The sequence below is a fragment of the Gorilla gorilla genome, chromosome 13 (assembly GCF_029281585.2).
Source record: "Gorilla gorilla gorilla isolate KB3781 chromosome 13, NHGRI_mGorGor1-v2.1_pri, whole genome shotgun sequence".
NCBI lineage: Eukaryota > Metazoa > Chordata > Mammalia > Primates > Hominidae > Gorilla > Gorilla gorilla.
This window is the reverse complement of record NC_073237.2, coordinates 57,741,111-57,758,108: the sequence shown is the minus strand read 5'-3', so window position 1 is coordinate 57,758,108 and position 16,998 is coordinate 57,741,111. Positions and strand designations below refer to the sequence as shown.

The following is a 16,998-nucleotide window of genomic DNA, read 5'->3' as shown; positions in this document are numbered from 1 at the left end:
CAGTTTTACCAAAGTTGGGATAAGTATTTTTAATAGGCATTATGTGTTTAAATTTTTCCATTAACATAAGAGGTAAGTATTTATTTGACGCATCAGTAGAAGCACAGTGATCAGTGGATACTGCCAAGAGTTTTTCCAATAATTAGAGTGGAACTTTAAGGAAACAATGTATTACATGCTAAGATTGAATGGATAGGGATGGGAGGGAGATAGCAGAAGATGTATTTTGCTATTGGTTTCTTGATGTGATATGTGATGGTGAATATTACCTCTAAACTAATGTGCAAAAAAATCCCAAGAAAACCCAAATCTCAAAACCCCCAAAGCAAAAAGGTGTGCCAAAGAGGGAAAGCACATGCCAGATCATCTACTTTGAATCAGTAATTTTTTGCTGACAGCCAAGTTGGGAGTGGGTCTGTAACTTTCATTTCCGTTTGGCATCAGGAAGCTATTTGGTGTAAATTTCTACCAGATAGTTATATGGAACCACATTATGCTGGTAGTAATCTTTGACTAATAATAATGGACATATGTATGTGGCTCTTGAATAAGGGTTGTTTTATTTTTCAGTTTTCAGTTAGTTAGAATATACAGTGTAATAATTTTGGTGGATAGTGGTTTGGTTAGTAAGTGCTATCTTTCATAGTTTAGTGAGATTTGATTTCTCTCTCTTTTTTTCTCTCTCATTCCAGGGTGTGGATGAATGGAACATAGCTCGCCTCAATACAGTCTTGGATGTGGTTGAAGAAGAGTGTGGCATTTCTATTGAGGGTGTAAATACCCCATATCTCTATTTTGGCATGTGGAAGACCACGTTTGCATGGCACACCGAAGACATGGACCTCTATAGCATTAATTATCTCCACTTTGGAGAGCCCAAGTCTTGGCAAGTTACTTGTTTAATATTCATTTGCTTTGGAGTTTTGAAATTTGGGCATCAGGCACATATTGAAGAGGATTTTGTTCTTTGATTTGGTGGATTCAGATTTATGTGAGCTGTAAGGAAGTTTTTGACTGTAATAATTAATTGTCTTCTATTCTGTCTGGGATTGTGCTTGGAAACCATAAACCCCATGGTAACTTGTACAGTCATGAACTGTATAACAATGTTTAGATCAATGATGGACCACATATACAACGGTCATCCTGAGTTTATAATGCAATTGAAAAATTCTTTTTCCATGTTTAGATATGTTTAGCTAAATAAATACTTTGTAGCTAAATACTTTGTGTTACAATTGCCTACAATATTTAGTACAGTACAGGTTTGTAGCCTAGAAGCAATAAGCTATGCCATATAGCCTAGGTCTGTAGTAGATCCACTATCTAGATTTGTGTAAGTCCACTCCATGATGTTCACACAATGGCGAAATTGCCTAACAACATATTTCTCAGAAACTGTCACTGTTATTAAGTGATGCATGACTGTATATGTAAAGTTGCCTGTAGTCCATTTTGTGAACCATGAATTGATAAATATTTTAGGCTTCAAGAATTTGTTGGGCATCTTTACTTTGAGCATTTGTTGGATGGTATGTAGGAGGTAGTTAGGAGTGAAGAGTTGACTTCCTGGGTGTAGTTTCAAACCATCTTAATGATCTTCTGGTTCATCTTCCTCTAATTATTTTTATTTTATTTTATTTTTTTTTGAGATGAAGTCTTGCTCTGTTGCCCAAGCTGGAGTGCAGTGGCGCGATCTTGGCTCACTGCAACCTCTACTTCCTGGGTTCAAGCAATTCTGCTGCCTTAGCCACCCAAGTAGCTGGGATTACAGGCCCAGCTAATTTTTTGTATTTTAGTAGAGACAGGGTTTCACCATGTTGCCCAGGCTGGTCTTGAACTTCTGAGCTCAGGCAGTCTGCCCACCTTGGCCTCTCAAAGTGGTAGGATTACAGGCATGAGCCACCACACCCAGCCAATGTATTTTTTATTTTTTATTTCTTTTTATTTATTTTTTCGAGACAGGGTCTCACTCTGTTGCCCAGGTTGGAGTGCAGTGGTGCGATCTCGGCTCACTGCAACCTCCACCTCCTAGGTTCAAGCGATTCTCCTGCCTCAGCCTCCCGAGTAGCTGGGATGACAGGCGTGTGCCACCACGCCTGGCTAATTTTTGTATTTTTAGTAGAGATGGGGTTTCACCATGTTGACCAGGCTGGTCTCGAACTCTTGACCTCAGGTGAGGCACCCTCCTCGGCCTCCCAAAGTGCTGGAATTACAGGCGTGAGCCACCACGCCTGGCCAAATGAAACTTTTTAATAGGTGGTCTAGGACTCATACAGGCTCCAGTGACAAGAGAATGTGATGGGATTATTCATTACTCAGATGTTTATTTGTTATTACTTTTTGTAGAGATGGAGTCTTAGTGTGTTGTCCAGGCCGGTGCTGACCTCCTGGGCTCAAGTGATCCTGCTGCCTCAACCTCCCAAAGTGCTGGGATTACAGGTGTGAGCCACTGCACGCAGCACTCAGGTGTTATTTGTGGGCCTGGTTTGAGCACATGCTTAAGGACAGGGATCTCTGTTGTGTTTGTACAGCATTACTGTAAAGTTTGTTGGAATGTCATCTTTTAGTTTTTTCAGAACTTAGCTTGGAGAGACTAGGGGAAATATTTTCAACAATGGTTAGGCTCCTGAACAGTTTCTCAGCTGCTTTGTTATCTTGATGCTCTTTCTGACATTCACTTAAAGTGTGGATAAAATTCAATGAAATGGGTGAATTCAACATGTTAATAAAATCTAGTATGTAGGCAACTACATACTATGTCTTGCTTAAGAAATCTGAAAAGTTGGGGGGAGGAGCCAAGATGGCCGAATAGGAACAGCTCCGGTCTACAGCTCCCAGCGTGAGCGACGCAGAAGACGGGTGATTTCTGCATTTCCATCTGAGGTACCGGGTTCATCTCACTAGGGAGTGCCAGACAGTGGGCGCGGGCCAGTGGGTGCGCGCACCATGCGCGAGCCGAAGCAGGGCGAGGCATTGCCTCACCTGGGAAGCGCAAGGGGTCAGGGAGTTCCCTTTCCGAGTCAAAGAAAGGCGTGACGGACGCACCTGGAAAATCGGGTCACTCCCACCCGAATGTTGCGCTTTTCAGACCGGCTTAAAAAACGACGCACCACGAGACTATATCCCACACCTGGCTCGGAGGGTCCTACGCCCACGGAATCTCGCTGATTGCTAGCACAGCAGTCTGAGATCAAACTGCAAGGCGGCAGCGAGGCTGGGGGAGGGGTGCCCGCCATTGCCCAGGCTTGCTTAGGTAAACAAAGCAGCCGGGAAGCTCGAACTGGGTGGAGCCCACCACAGCTCAAGGAGGCTTGCCTGCCTCTGTAGGCTCCACCTCTGGGGGCAGGGCACAGACAAACAAAAAGACAGCAGTAACCTCTGCAGACTTAAATGTCCCTGTCTGACAGCTTTGAAGAGAGCAGTGGTTCTCCCAGCACGCAGCTGGAGATCTGAGAACGGGCAGACTGCCTCCTCAAGTGGGTCCCTGACCCCTGACCCCCGAGCAGCCTAACTGGGAGGCACCCCCCAGCAGGGGCACACTGACACCTCACACCGCAGGGTATTCCAACAGACCTGCAGCTGAGGGTCCTGTCTGTTAGAAGGAAAACTAACAAACAGAAAGGACATCCACACCGAAAACCCATCTGTACATCACCATCATCAAAGACCAAAAGTAGATAAAACCACAAAGATGGGGAAAAAACAGAACAGAAAAACTGGAAACTCTAAAACGCAGAGCACCTCTCCTCCTCCAAAGGAACGCAGTTCCTCACCAGCAACGGAACAAAGCTGGATGGAGAATGATTTTGACGAGCTGAGAGAAGAAGGCTTCAGACGATCAAATTACTCTGAGCTACGGGAGGACATTCAAACCAAAGGCAAAGAAGTTGAAAACTTTGAAAAAAATTTAGAAGAATGTATAACTAGAATAACCAATACAGAGAAGTGCTTAAAGGAGCTGATGGAGCTGAAAACCAAGGCTCAAGAACTACGTGAAGAATGCAGAAGCCTCAGGAGCTGATGCGATCAACTGGAAGAAAGGGTATCAGCAATGGAAGATGAAATGAATGAAATGAAGTGAGAAGGGAAGTCTAGAGAAAAAAGAATAAAAAAAAATGAGCAAAGCCTCCAAGAAATATGGGACTATGTGAAAAGACCAAATCTACGTCTGATTGGTGTACCTGAAAGTGATGTGGAGAATGGAACCAAGTTGGAAAACACTCTGCAGGATATTATCCAGGAGAACTTCCCCAATGTAGCAAGGCAGGCCAACATTCAGATTCAGGAAATACAGAGAACGCCACAAAGATACTCCTCGAGAAGAGCAACTCCAAGACACATAATTGTCAGATTCACCAAAGTTGAAATGAAGGAAAAAATGTTAAGGGCAGCCAGAGAAAAAGGTCGGGTTACCCTCAAAGGGAAGCCCATCAGACTAACAGCGGATTTCTCGGCAGAAACCCTACAAGCCAGAAAAGAGTGGGGGCCAATATTCAACATTCTTAAAGAAAAGAATTTTCAACCCAGAATTTCATATCCAGCCAAACTAAGCTTCATAAGTGAAGGAGGAATAAAATACTTTACAGACAAGCAAATGCTGAGAGATTTTGTCACCACCAGGCCTGCCCTAAAAGAGCTCCTGAAGGAAGCGCTAAACATGGAAAGGAACAACTGGTACCAGCCGCTGCAAAATCATGCCAAAATGTAAAGACCATCGAGACTAGGAAGAAACTGCATCAACTAACGAGCAAAATAACCAGCTAACATCATAATGACAGGATCAAATTCACACATAACAATATTAACTTTAAATGTAAATGGACTAAATTCTCCAATTAAAAGACACAGACTGGCAAGTTGGATAAAGAGTCAAGACCCATCAGTGTGCTGTATTCAGGAAACCCATCTCACGTGCAGAGACACACATAGGCTCAAAATAAAAGGATGGAGGAAGATCTACCAAGCAAATGGAAAACAAAAAAAGGCAGGGGTTGCAATCCTAGTCTCTGATAAAACAGACTTTAAACCAACAAAGATCAAAAGAGACAAAGAAGGCCATTACATAATGGTAAAGGGATCAATTCAACAAGAGGAGCTAACTATCCTAAATATATATGCACCCAATACAGGAGCACCCAGATTCATAAAGCAAGTCCTGAGTGACCTACAAAGAGACTTAGACTCCCACACATTAATAATGGGAGACTTTAACACCCCACTGTCAACATTAGACAGATCAACGAGACAGAAAGTCAACAAGGATACCCAGGAATTGAACTCAGCTCTGCACCAAGCGGACCTAATAGACATCGACAGAACTCTCCACCCCAAATCAACAGAATATACATGTTTTTCAGCACCACACCACACCTATTCCAAAATTGACCACATAGTTGGAAGTAAAGCTCTCCTCAGCAAATGTAAAAGAACAGAAATTATAACAAACTATCTCTCAGACCACAGTGCAATCAAACTAGGACTCAGGATTAAAAATCTCACTCAAAGCCGCTCAACTACATGGAAACTGAACAACCTGCTCCTGAATGACTACTGGGTACATAACGAAATGAAGGCAGAAATAAAGATGTTCTTTGAAACCAACGAGAACAAAGACACAACATACCAGAATCTCTGGGATGCATTCAAAGCAGTGTGTAGAGGGAAATTTATAGCACTAAATGCCCACAAGAGAAAGCAGGAAAGATCCAAAATTGACACCCTAACATCACAATTAAAAGAACTAGAAAAGCAAGAGCAAACACATTCAAAAGCTAGCAGAAGGCAAGAAATAACTAAAATCCGAGCAGAACTGAAGGAAATAGAGACACAAAAAACCCTTCAAAAAATCAATGAATCCAGGAGCTGGTTTTTTGAAAGGATCAACAAAATTGATAGACCGCTAGCAAGACTAATAAAGAAAAAGAGAAGAATCAAATAGACACAATAAAAAATGATAAAGGGGATATCACCACCAATCCCACAGAAATACAAACTACCATCAGAGAATACTACAAACACCTCTACGCAAATAAACTAGAAAATCTAGAAGAAATGGATACATTCCTCAACACATACACTCTCCCAAGACTAAACCAGGAAGAAGTTGAATCTCTGAATAGACCAATAACAGGAGCTGAAATCGTGGCAATAATCAATAGTTTACCAACCAAAAAGAGTCCAGGACCAGATGGATTCACAGCCGAATTCTACCAGAGGTACAAGGAGGAACTTGTACCATTCCTTCTGAAACTATTCCAATCAATAGAAAAAGAGGGAATCCTCCCTAACTCATTTTATGAGGCCAGCATCATTCTGATACCAAAGCCGGGCAGAGACACAACCAAACAAGAGAATTTTAGACCAATATCCTTGATGAACATTGATGCAAAAATCCTCAATAAAATACTGGCAAACCGAATCCAGCAGCACATCAAAAAGCTTATCCACCATGATCAAGTGGGCTTCATCCCTGGGATGCAAGGCTGGTTCAATATACGCAAATCCAGCATATAAACAGAGCCAAAGACAAAAACCACATGATTATCTCAATAGATGCAGAAAAAGCCTTTGACAAAATTCAACAACCCTTCATGCTAAAAACTCTCAATAAATTAGGTATTGATGGGACGTATTTCAAAATAATAAGAGCTATCTATGACAAACCCACAGCCAATATCATACTGAATGGGCAAAAACTGGAAGCATTCCCTTTGAAAACTGGCACAAGACAGGGATGCCCTCTGTCACCGCTCCTATTCAACATAGTGTTGGAAGTTCTGGCCAGGGCAATCAGGCAGGAGAAGGAAATAAAGGGTATTCAATTAGGAAAAGAGGAAGTCAAATTGTCCCTGTTTGCAGACGACATGATTGTTTATCTAGAAAATCCCATTGTCTCAGCCCAAAATCTCCTTAAGCTGATAAGCAACTTCAGCAAAGTCTCAGGATACAAAATCAATGTACAAAAATCACAAGCATTCTTATACACCAACAACAGACAGAGAGCCAAATCATGAGTGAACTCCCATTCACAATTGCTTCAAAGAGAATAAAATACCTAGGAATCCAACTTACAAGGGATGTGAAGGACCTCTTCAAGGAGAACTACAAACCACTGCTCAAGGAAATAAAAGAGGATACAAACAAATGGAAGAACATTCCATGCTCATGGGTAGGAAGAATCAATATCGTGAAAATGGCCATACTGCCCAAGGTAATTTACAGATTCAATGCCATCCCCATCAAGCTACCAATGACTTTCTTCACAGAATTGGAAAAAACTACTTTAAAGTTCATATGGAACCAAAAAAGAGCCCGCATCGCCAAGTCAATCCTAAGCCAAAAGAACAAAGCTGGAGGCATCACACTACCTGACTTCAAACTATACCACAAGGCTACAGTAACCAAAACAGCATGGTACTGGTACCAAAACAGAGATATAGATCAATGGAACAGAACAGAGCCCTCAGAAATAACGCCGCATACCTACAACTATCTGATCTTTGACAAACCTGAGAAAAACAAGCAATGAGGAAAGGTTTCCCTATTTAATAAATGGTGCTGGGAAAACTGGCTAGCCATATGTAGAAAGCTGAAACTGGATCCCTTCCTTACACCTTATACAAAAATCAATTCAAGATGGATTAAAGATTTAAACGTTAGACCTAAAACCATAAAAACCCTAGAAGAAAACCTAGGCATTACCATTCAGGACATAGGCGTGGGCAAGGACTTCATGTCCAAAACACCAAAAGCAATGGCAACAAAAGACAAAATTGACAAATGGGATCTAATTAAACTAAAGAGCTTCTGCACAGCACAAGAAACTACCATCAGAGTGAACAGGCAACCTACAACATGGGAGAAAATTTTTGCAACCTACTCATCTGACAGAGGGCTAATATCCAGAATCTACAATGAACTCAAACAAATTTACAAGAAAAAAACAAACAACCCCATCAAAAAGTGGGCAAAGGACATGAACAGACACTTCTCAAAAGAAGACGTGTATGCAGCCAAAAAACACATGAAAAAATGCTCATCATCACTGGCCATCAGAGAAATGCAAATCAAAACCACTATGAGATATCATCTCACACCAGTTAGAATGGCAATTATTAAAAAGTCAGGAAACAACAGGTGCTGGAGAGGATGTGGAGAAATAGGAACACTTTTGCACTGTTGGTGGGACTGTAAACTAGTTCAACCATTGTGGAAGTCAGTGTGGCGATTCCTCAGGGATCTAGAACTAGAAATACCATTTGACCCAGCCATCCCATTACTGGGTATATACCCAAAGGACTATAAATCATGCTGCTATAAAGACACATGCACACGTATGTTTATTGCAGCATTATTCACAATAGCAAAGACTTGGAACCAACCCAAATGTCCAACAATGATAGACTGGATTAAGAAAATGTGGCACATATACACCATGGAATACTATGCAGCCATAAAAAATGATGAGTTCATGTCCTTTGTAGGGACATGGATGAAATTGGAAATCATCATTCTCAGTAAACTATTGCAAGAACAAAAAACCAAACACCGCATATTCTCACTCATAGGTGGGAATTGAACAATGAGATCACATGGACACAGGAAGGGGAATATCACACTCTGGGGACTGTTGTGGGGTGGGGGGAGGGGGGAGGGATAGCATTGGGAGATACACCTAATGCTAGATGACGAGTTAGTGGGTGCAGCGCACCAGAATGGCATATGTATACATATGTAACTAACCTGCACAATGTGCACATGTACCCTAAAACTTAAAGTATAAAAAAAAAAAAAAAAAGAAATCTGAAAAGTTAGTAGCAAAACTTTTCTGGGGATTTGTTAAGGAATTAATAAATGAGGATGCCTGGGACGTTAATTTGAGTTTTCAGTATTAGGAAAGTTTAAATGAAGTGTCTGCTTTCTAATTAAGAAAGATGGCTGTCTTGTCTTCTCCTGGGAACAGGTTGATGTTGTCTCCTAATGATCACTTCAGGAAGAATATTCTGGTCAGGGCTAAGATGGATTCTGGTGTCTTGTGTCTTTGGGAAAGAGCATCACTAATCATGAGTGAGAATAATTATGCCCATTTTCAAAGTATTTCTTTCTTGCAGCTTGTATATGTTCAGTAGTTAATTACTCTATTAGTTATTAAGTATACAGCCTCCATCATACGCATTAAGAGTAGATTTATACTGTCACTATTATCCTTAACCTTGGCCATTGTTTATAATGATAAAATAATAAAATGTAGTAGTAAGTTATAACACTGATTCTACATACTGTTTCCTAAGATAACTACTGTAGGAAGAGAGTGTTATAAATGCCCCTACAGATATTTTCTAGTAGATGTATGAAATATTACATTTCCTCAGCATAAATAATTTTGAGGTAAACTTTGTCATTATTAAAATTCATTTTAGCAATCCTTATAATATATTTGAGGTGAGCTTTGAAAGATGTTAGAAGCAACACAAATTCATGGAAGTATTTGGAGGCAGGCGGTTTGGCAGAGCTTAGGACACGAGGGCCCAGTAATCAGGGCTGTAGTCTTTATTATGCACTAGTGCATGTGGCTTTGGGCAAATAATTCTGCTTGTCTGGACTCCAGTTCCTTCACTCCCCCAAGTCACAAGGTTAGCCAGAGTGACCTCCAGTCATTCTGATTCTGTGACTCATGATCAGAGTCACAGGAATATTTTTATTGAGTTGACAAAACGAGAGGATGAAGGGCTGTAAGGTTCTGTATGCACATGTGGGTGTGTGTGCACCAGCGTCCTCTTCTGCCTGTCCTCTCCTTGTTGAGCTGTATCTCCCCTTCAGTATGGGATGGTTGCCTTTACTTTTCTCTAGTGGGTGGCCTCTCCTGTGCTTGACATATCTGTCACTATATTGTTTTCTCTTCTGTCTCTCTGACCTTATAGGTTGGCATTTCAAGTCTACTCCTTCCTCTTGAATTCTACCTCCAGGTACCAGGCTCTGGATGGGATTATTGCGAAGACTGCCTAAGATTCCCTCCTTACTTACGGGCCCATGCTGCTCTCATCTGTCCATGTTTCACTTAGGGTTTGCTTAAAGACTCTCTGGACTATGTGCTGCCCCTACTTTAGACATTGTTTTTGTATCTTACAACTGGTTGTGGCCACCCCTCCTGCCATCTCCCTCATTTTCCCACCTCCTTTCTCCCCGACCATCCTCCAGCTTGCCTGTGTGTGCCTTGAAGTTAAGGTCCATGGTTTTGTTTTTTTTGTGTGTTTTGTTTTTCGCCTTTGAATCATCAGCACTTGACACACAGGGCCTGGCTATAGGAGCGATGCCCTGTAAAGAATTCTTGTATTGAATTAGAAGAGTGTTAAATTATTTTGGATCCATCTCTTTAAGGGCAGGCATGGAAACTTTTAATAAAAAAGATTATTTTCTAGGCTCATGCCTATAATCCCAGCACTTTGGGAGGCCAAGGTAGGCGGATCACTTGAGCCCAGGAGTTCAAGACCAGCCTGGGCAACATGGCAAAACTGTTTCTACAAAAAAAAAAAAAACACGAAAATTAGCCAGTCATAGTGGCTCACACCTGTAGCCTCAGCTGATCAGAAGGCTGAGGTGAGAGGATGACCTGAGCCCGGGGAGGTCAAGGCTGCAGTGATCCGAGGTGGTGCCACTGCATTCCAGCCTGGACAACGGAGGGAGACACTGTCTCAAAGAATAATAAATAAATAAATAAAAATAAAAGCCTAAAAGGTAACTATTAAGAATACTCAGTTTCATGAGTTGCTATACATAGGAGACATACATTTCTAGCTACTGTGTGTGGCAGGTTTGCGGAGTAAGTGTTCATGAACACAGGTTTTTACTGAAGAGACTTCAAAGCAGCTGATGATTTATTTGAACATTTCTGGCTTGAAGGTTTAAGGGGAAAAGTATCCGTAGAGTAAGCAGATAGAAAACTGCTTTGACAGTCAGTGGTAAAGTATTATTTTCTTGGAATGAATATTGACTTTGGAGCCAGAAGTCCTGTTTTAAAACCCCAATCTGTCACTTACTGGGAATGACTTAGGGCAAATCACTACACTCCTTTCATCATGAGTTTCTTTCACTGCCAAATGGAGGCATGATTTATTCTCTGTCTACTTAAGGGATATCTAGGAGGGTCCAGGTATATACTGTGTATAAAAGTGCTTTGTAAACTGTAAAGTATTATACAAATACTCATAATTACTATTATTTTAATAACCATGAAAATAATTTTTTTTTAGTCATAGTAGTTACTTAAAGTCTGAACTTGCCATAATGTATGTATTTATAATAGAATAGGAGTTTCAGTGATTAAAAAAAAATGTGATTCTCCCTTCCAAGCCTCTTGTGTGAGTGGTTAACTGCTAGAGGATATAGAATTCAGATGGTATCTTGAGTCTTTCTTTCCCAGACTGGGTACAAACAAAATGAATAAGAAACTTTCGGCCGGGCACGGTGGCTCACGCTTGTAATCCCAGCACTTTGGGAGGCCGAGGCGGGCGGATCACCTGAGGTCAGGAGCTCGAGACCAGCCTCAACATGAGGAAACCCCGTCTCTACTAAAAATGCAAAATTAGCCGGGTGTGGTGGTACATGCCTGTAATCCCAGCTACTCGGGAGACTGAGGAAGGAGAATTGCTTGAACCTGGGAGGCAGAGGTTGAGGTGAGCTGAGATCGCGCCATTGCACTCCAGCCTGGGCAACAAGAGCGAAACTCCGTCCCCCCCCCCCAAAAAAGAAACTTTCAAATTTACTCTGTAGAGAACAAGGGAGATAAGGTGTAAGAGGATGTGTTTTAAGCTGTGAAAAGGTCTAAAATCAGGAAAGGTTTTCCTGAAGGTTTTTAGAAAATTAAGAATGGGTTGTAGCATTTTGGACATTGTTAAATTTCATTCAGTAAACTGAGATTTTGTTAAAATACTGTGTAGCAGTTAAGAAGTATCCAATTATTCAGGATAGATACACATTAGTTCAGTGCTTTCTCATTAGAACTTTTGATCAGTGTTGTGTAGTACTTACCAGCACAGGTTTCTGTGTCAGTCTTGAGTTTTGCAAAACTCTTTACTCTTTACTGAGCATGTGACCTTGGGCAATTATTAAATAACCTCCATGCCTCAATTTTCTCTCCTAAAATACTCAGATGGTTTTGGCACCCACCTTGTAAGGCAATTGTGTGGATTAAGTAACATACTATGTACAAAGCACATATCACAGCTGGAGATGTAACACAGTGCTCAATAGATGTTAACATTTCGTACATTCATTTAGCAAATATATATTGTATGTATACATGGCATGAAGTGTTTTAAACATGAACTTCATAAATTTGTATTAATAAGTGTTCTTGGTTATAAATGACAGCCAGGCGCTGAGGCTCATGCCTGTAATCCCAGTACTTTGGGAGGCTGAGGCGGGCAGATCACGAGGTCAGGAGTTAGAGACTAGCCTGGCCAACATAGTGAAACCCCATCTGCACTAAAAATACAAAAATTAGCCGGGCATGGTGGTGCATGACTGTAGTCCCAGCTACTCGGGAGGCTGAGGCAGGAGAATCACTTGAACCCACAGGCGGAGGTTGTGGTGAGCCGAGATTGCGCCACTGCACTCCAGCCTGGGGAACACGAGACTCCGTCTCAAAAAAAAAAAAAAGGAACCCAATTTAAGTATAACGGATTTTTCCCAGTGTTTGTAGTTGGGATAAACCAGAGGCATGGCTCAGTCTAGGAAATCATGCTCCCATTGGATGTCTGTCTCAGCCTTTCACTTTATTTCTCCCTCCCTCCACTCTCTCCTATTCACCTTACCCCTATCTCTTCCTGTCCTTTCTCCTCTCCATTCCTTCTTTCTCCCTTTGGGCTAGAAGAGAGAAGCTGCTTACTTACAACTAAGTACTTGATTATTGTTGAATTATATAATTCAAGTCTTACTTTTTAAAAGAATGAGCAAGTTATATGGTGCCAAATTGATCTAAGCTTGTTTAATGTACATTTCCATTAAAATGTGAGCTCTGGGAGTTGGGGAGCCCCACTATTCATTCATTCATTCGTCCATTCATTTATTATGTGGTTTAAATTTTCTTTTTTATAGAGATGGGGTCTCGCTGGGTTGCCCAGGCTGGCCGTGAACTCCTGGGTTCAAGTGGTCCTCCTGTGTCTGCCTCCCAAAGTGCTGGGATTATAGGCATGAGCCACCATTCCTGGCCCCACCAGTCTTTTAACTAGCATGCCTCTAGTGCCTGGCACAGCATTTGGCATGAGCCTGGCACTTGGTAGGTACTCAGTAAGCATTTGCTCAGTGAACAGTCTTACTGAAGGAACTCTTTATTTGAAGATCAAAAAAAAAAAAATCTAAGAACATTAGGGATTAGGCAGCTTGATAGTATTTAATGATCCATTGAATTAGCAGCCCATGGTAATAACTCATACTTGTTAATTTTTCTATTTAATAACTTTAGACCCAGTAATATGTTCTAATTTCAAATGTTAAGACTTACTGGATGGTGTAAAGCTGCATTATTTTGCTATTTTGTCTAGAAAAAATGCACTTAGAATTAACCATGGTTCATTTTGGTTTTAATTGCTTTTTCTAGAGAAATTTGCCTTTTACATAAGAGAATACTTTTAGAAATACTCTTAAGTTGAAGTAATAAAATTAACTGCATAGGTTATTGATTAGTTTTAGGCATATCTCTCTCTGTGTGCGTGTGTGTGTGTGTATTTTTTTTTTTGAGACAGAGTCTCACTCTGTTTCCCGGGCTGAATGCGGTGTTGCGATGATGGCTCACTGCAGCCACAACCTCCTGGGCTCAAGTGATCCTCCCACTTCAGCCTCCCAAGTAGCTGGGACTACAGGTGTGTGCCACTATGCCAGGCTAATTTTTGTATTTTTGTAGAGATGGGATCTTCCTATGTTGAGCCTTCCTAGGCTGGTTTTACACTCCAGGGCTCAATCAATCCTCCTGCCTTGGCCCCCCGAAGTCCTGGGATTATAGGCATGAGCCACCATGCCTGGCCATTATATGTTTCACAGATAGTATTGTTACTTTGGGAGGCCAAGGCAGAAGGATTGCTCAAGCCCAGGGGTTCGAAACCAACCTGGTTAACATAGGGACACCCTGTATCTACCAAAAACAAAACAAACAAAAACAAACCCCAAAACAGAAAAGATAATATTGCTAATAAAATTTAAAAAGTGTTGGAAATATACCAAAAAGTATGGTATTAGCTTTGTACATAGCTGCTAGCTATATTTGTAAGAAGAAGAGAATGCAGTGTTAGCTGGTAGTAAAATATTTATTGATCAGGTGGATCACATTTTACTTAGACCTGAGCATCTAGTTCCTGAGCCTCACTTGAATGTGAACACAACCACTCTAGCACACACCCACTTGCTTGCAGCCCCAAAACATTGATCTCTGTGGACCACTGCTCAGCACAGAATTCCCTAAAGGAACCATCCAGGATATCTAGTGTTTGTGAGTTGGAAAGTCTCACTCTTTTTTCCTGAAGTGTTGAGATTTTACTAATTGATTGGTAACTGGATTGTTACCGATCAAGTTTAACGTTGGTACTTTGATGATGAAATTATGAACTGGAACTAATTGTAATAATGTCGGTCAACGTGCAAAGCAAATAGTTTTCCAGAGTAGCCAGCTGTACTTTTTTTTTTTTTTTAAGACAGGGTCTCGCTCTGTTGCTCAGATTGGAGTGCAGTGGTGTAATCTTGGCTCACTGCAACCTCTGCCTCCCGGGCTCAAGCGATCCTCCTACCTCAGCCTCCTGAATAGCTAGGACTACAGGTGCATGTTAACACATCCGGCTAAGTTTTTTTTTGTTTTTTTTTTTTTTTTAGAGATGGGGTTTTGCTGTGTTGTCCAGGCTGGCCTGGCCTGGAACTCCTGAGCTAAGGCAGTCTACCCACGCAGTCAGTCATAGCTCATTGTAGCCTCAAACTCCTAAGCTCAAGCAGTCTTCCTGCCTTGGCTTCCCAAAGTACTGGATTACAGGTTTGAGCCACTATGCCTGGCAGTAACCTGCTATATTGATGGTAGATTTAAAGGAATGAATTGAAGAAACAGAAGATTCAGGGCAAAATCTTACCCATTGTGAGAATCCCTTTTCTACCTGCTTTTGCTTATTTTGTTATTAGCAGTGTTCCAAATTTACATATTAATGAATTACTGCTTAGTAAGGGCTTGTAAATTCCTCTTAGGATGCTTGCTGAATCTTTTTTGCTACTCTTTTAGTTACACCACCACCACCACTACGACCACCACCACCTACAACACTGACATCCCTTCAAATGAAAAGAAATTGTTAAATCCATAACTCTAGGGAAAAATCAGAATATTTACCCAACTTTCTTTATTGTGTACTTCATGGAAAGCAAGCATTAGTGCTGTTCACCTCGCAAATTACTGTGTTAGGGCTGGGCATGGTTGGGAGGCCTAGGTGGGCAGATCATTTGAGACCAGGAGTTCAAGACCATCTTGGCCAACATAGCAAAACCCTCTGTCTACTAAATATGAAAAATTAGCCTGGTGTGGTGACGTGCGTCTGTAATCCCAGCTACTCAAGAGGCTGTAGCATGAGAATCGCTTCACCTGGGAGGTGGAGGTTTCAGTGAGCCAAGATCGTTTCACTGCACTCCAGCCTGGGTGACAGAGTGATTCTGTCTCCCCCGCGGCCAAAAAAAAAATTACTATGTTAGTAGTTAACAAGTTATTTTACCTAGCTTTATCATTTTTTTTGGTATCTCTTTTTTTTTTGTTTTCACACACTACTTAATGTCATTGTTTAGATTGGAGTTTGTAGAAAATGCATGCAATTTAGTATTTGTTATGCAAAAATTGTTATTTGCCCATAGTATATAGGAAAGTGGCTTTTTTCATGATTGCATTTCTAAAGCTAGGATTACAAATAGATTTATAAATGTTACGTTGTTACTGCACATGTGTTCATTTTTTATAAGCTTGCTTTTTAGTTAGTAGGGTTTGAACAAGGTTGTAAAGTGTGTTGTCTTTGGTGACTCCATTTCATTTAGTGAAGTCCTTTGATGTTTGCCAGGAACCGTACTAATCACTGTTAGAAATCATCTCTGGTGGCCGGGTACGGTGGTTCATGCCTATAATCCCAGCACTTTGGGAGGCCGAGGCGGGCAGATCTCAAGGTCAAGAGATCAAGACCATCCTGGCCAACGTGGTGAAACCCCGTCTCTACTAAAACACAAAAATTAGTTCGACGTACTGGCCCACGCCTGTAGTCCCAGCTACTCGGGAGGCTGAGGCAGGAGAATCGCTTGAACCAGGAAGGTGGAGGTTACAGTGAGCTGATATCACGCCACTGCACTCCAGCCTGGTGACAGAGCGGGACTCTGTCTCAAAAAAAAAAAAAAAAAGAAATCGTCTCTGGTAACACAGACGACAGATGTCTCAAGTAGGTGGATTTTTTTTTTTTTTTTTGCCCCATCTTAAAACTGAGGACTGGCCGGGCGCGGTAGCTCACGCCTGTAATCCAGCACTTTGGGAGGCCGAGGCGGGCAGATCGCGAGATCCGGAGATTGAAACCATCCTAGGTAACACGGTGAAACCCCGTCTCTACTAAAAATAATAAAAAAAATTTAGCCGGGCGTGGTTGCAGGCGCCTGTAGTCCTAGCTACTCGGGAGGTGAGGCAAGAGAATGGCGTGAACCTGGGAGGCGGAGCTTGTAGCAAGCCGAGATCGTGCCACTGCACTCTAGCCTGGGCGACACAGTGAGACTCTGTCTCAAAAAAAAAAAAAAAAAAAAAAAAGACTCAGAATTATTTAGAGTCTTAAAGGTTTATCTAGTTATTAATAAGTCTTGCAGTTGGGATTCAAACTATTATCTGATTTTTCCTATAGCTTTAAGGAGAAAAGAAAAGAGTAAAGATGAAGGAGTAGGCAAGAAGAAAGCCTCCTTGTGTTTCTTTTTACACCATCAACTTTCTTTTAATTAGATTTTATGCAG

At 41.4% G+C, this 16,998-nt stretch overlaps 1 protein-coding gene across 9 annotated transcripts in view; it reads left to right on the top strand.

Moving 5' to 3' along the window:
* Positions 1 to 16,998, top strand: part of KDM4C (lysine demethylase 4C) — a 420,634-nt gene that overhangs the window by 88,515 nt on the left and 315,121 nt on the right. For all 9 annotated transcript variants that reach the window (XM_063696408.1, XM_055350581.2, XM_031014365.3 and 6 more), the window contains one exon: positions 693 to 886. In XM_063696408.1, coding sequence (XP_063552478.1) covers positions 693 to 886 — 194 coding nt within the window. The remainder of the gene's footprint in view (positions 1 to 692; positions 887 to 16,998) is intronic.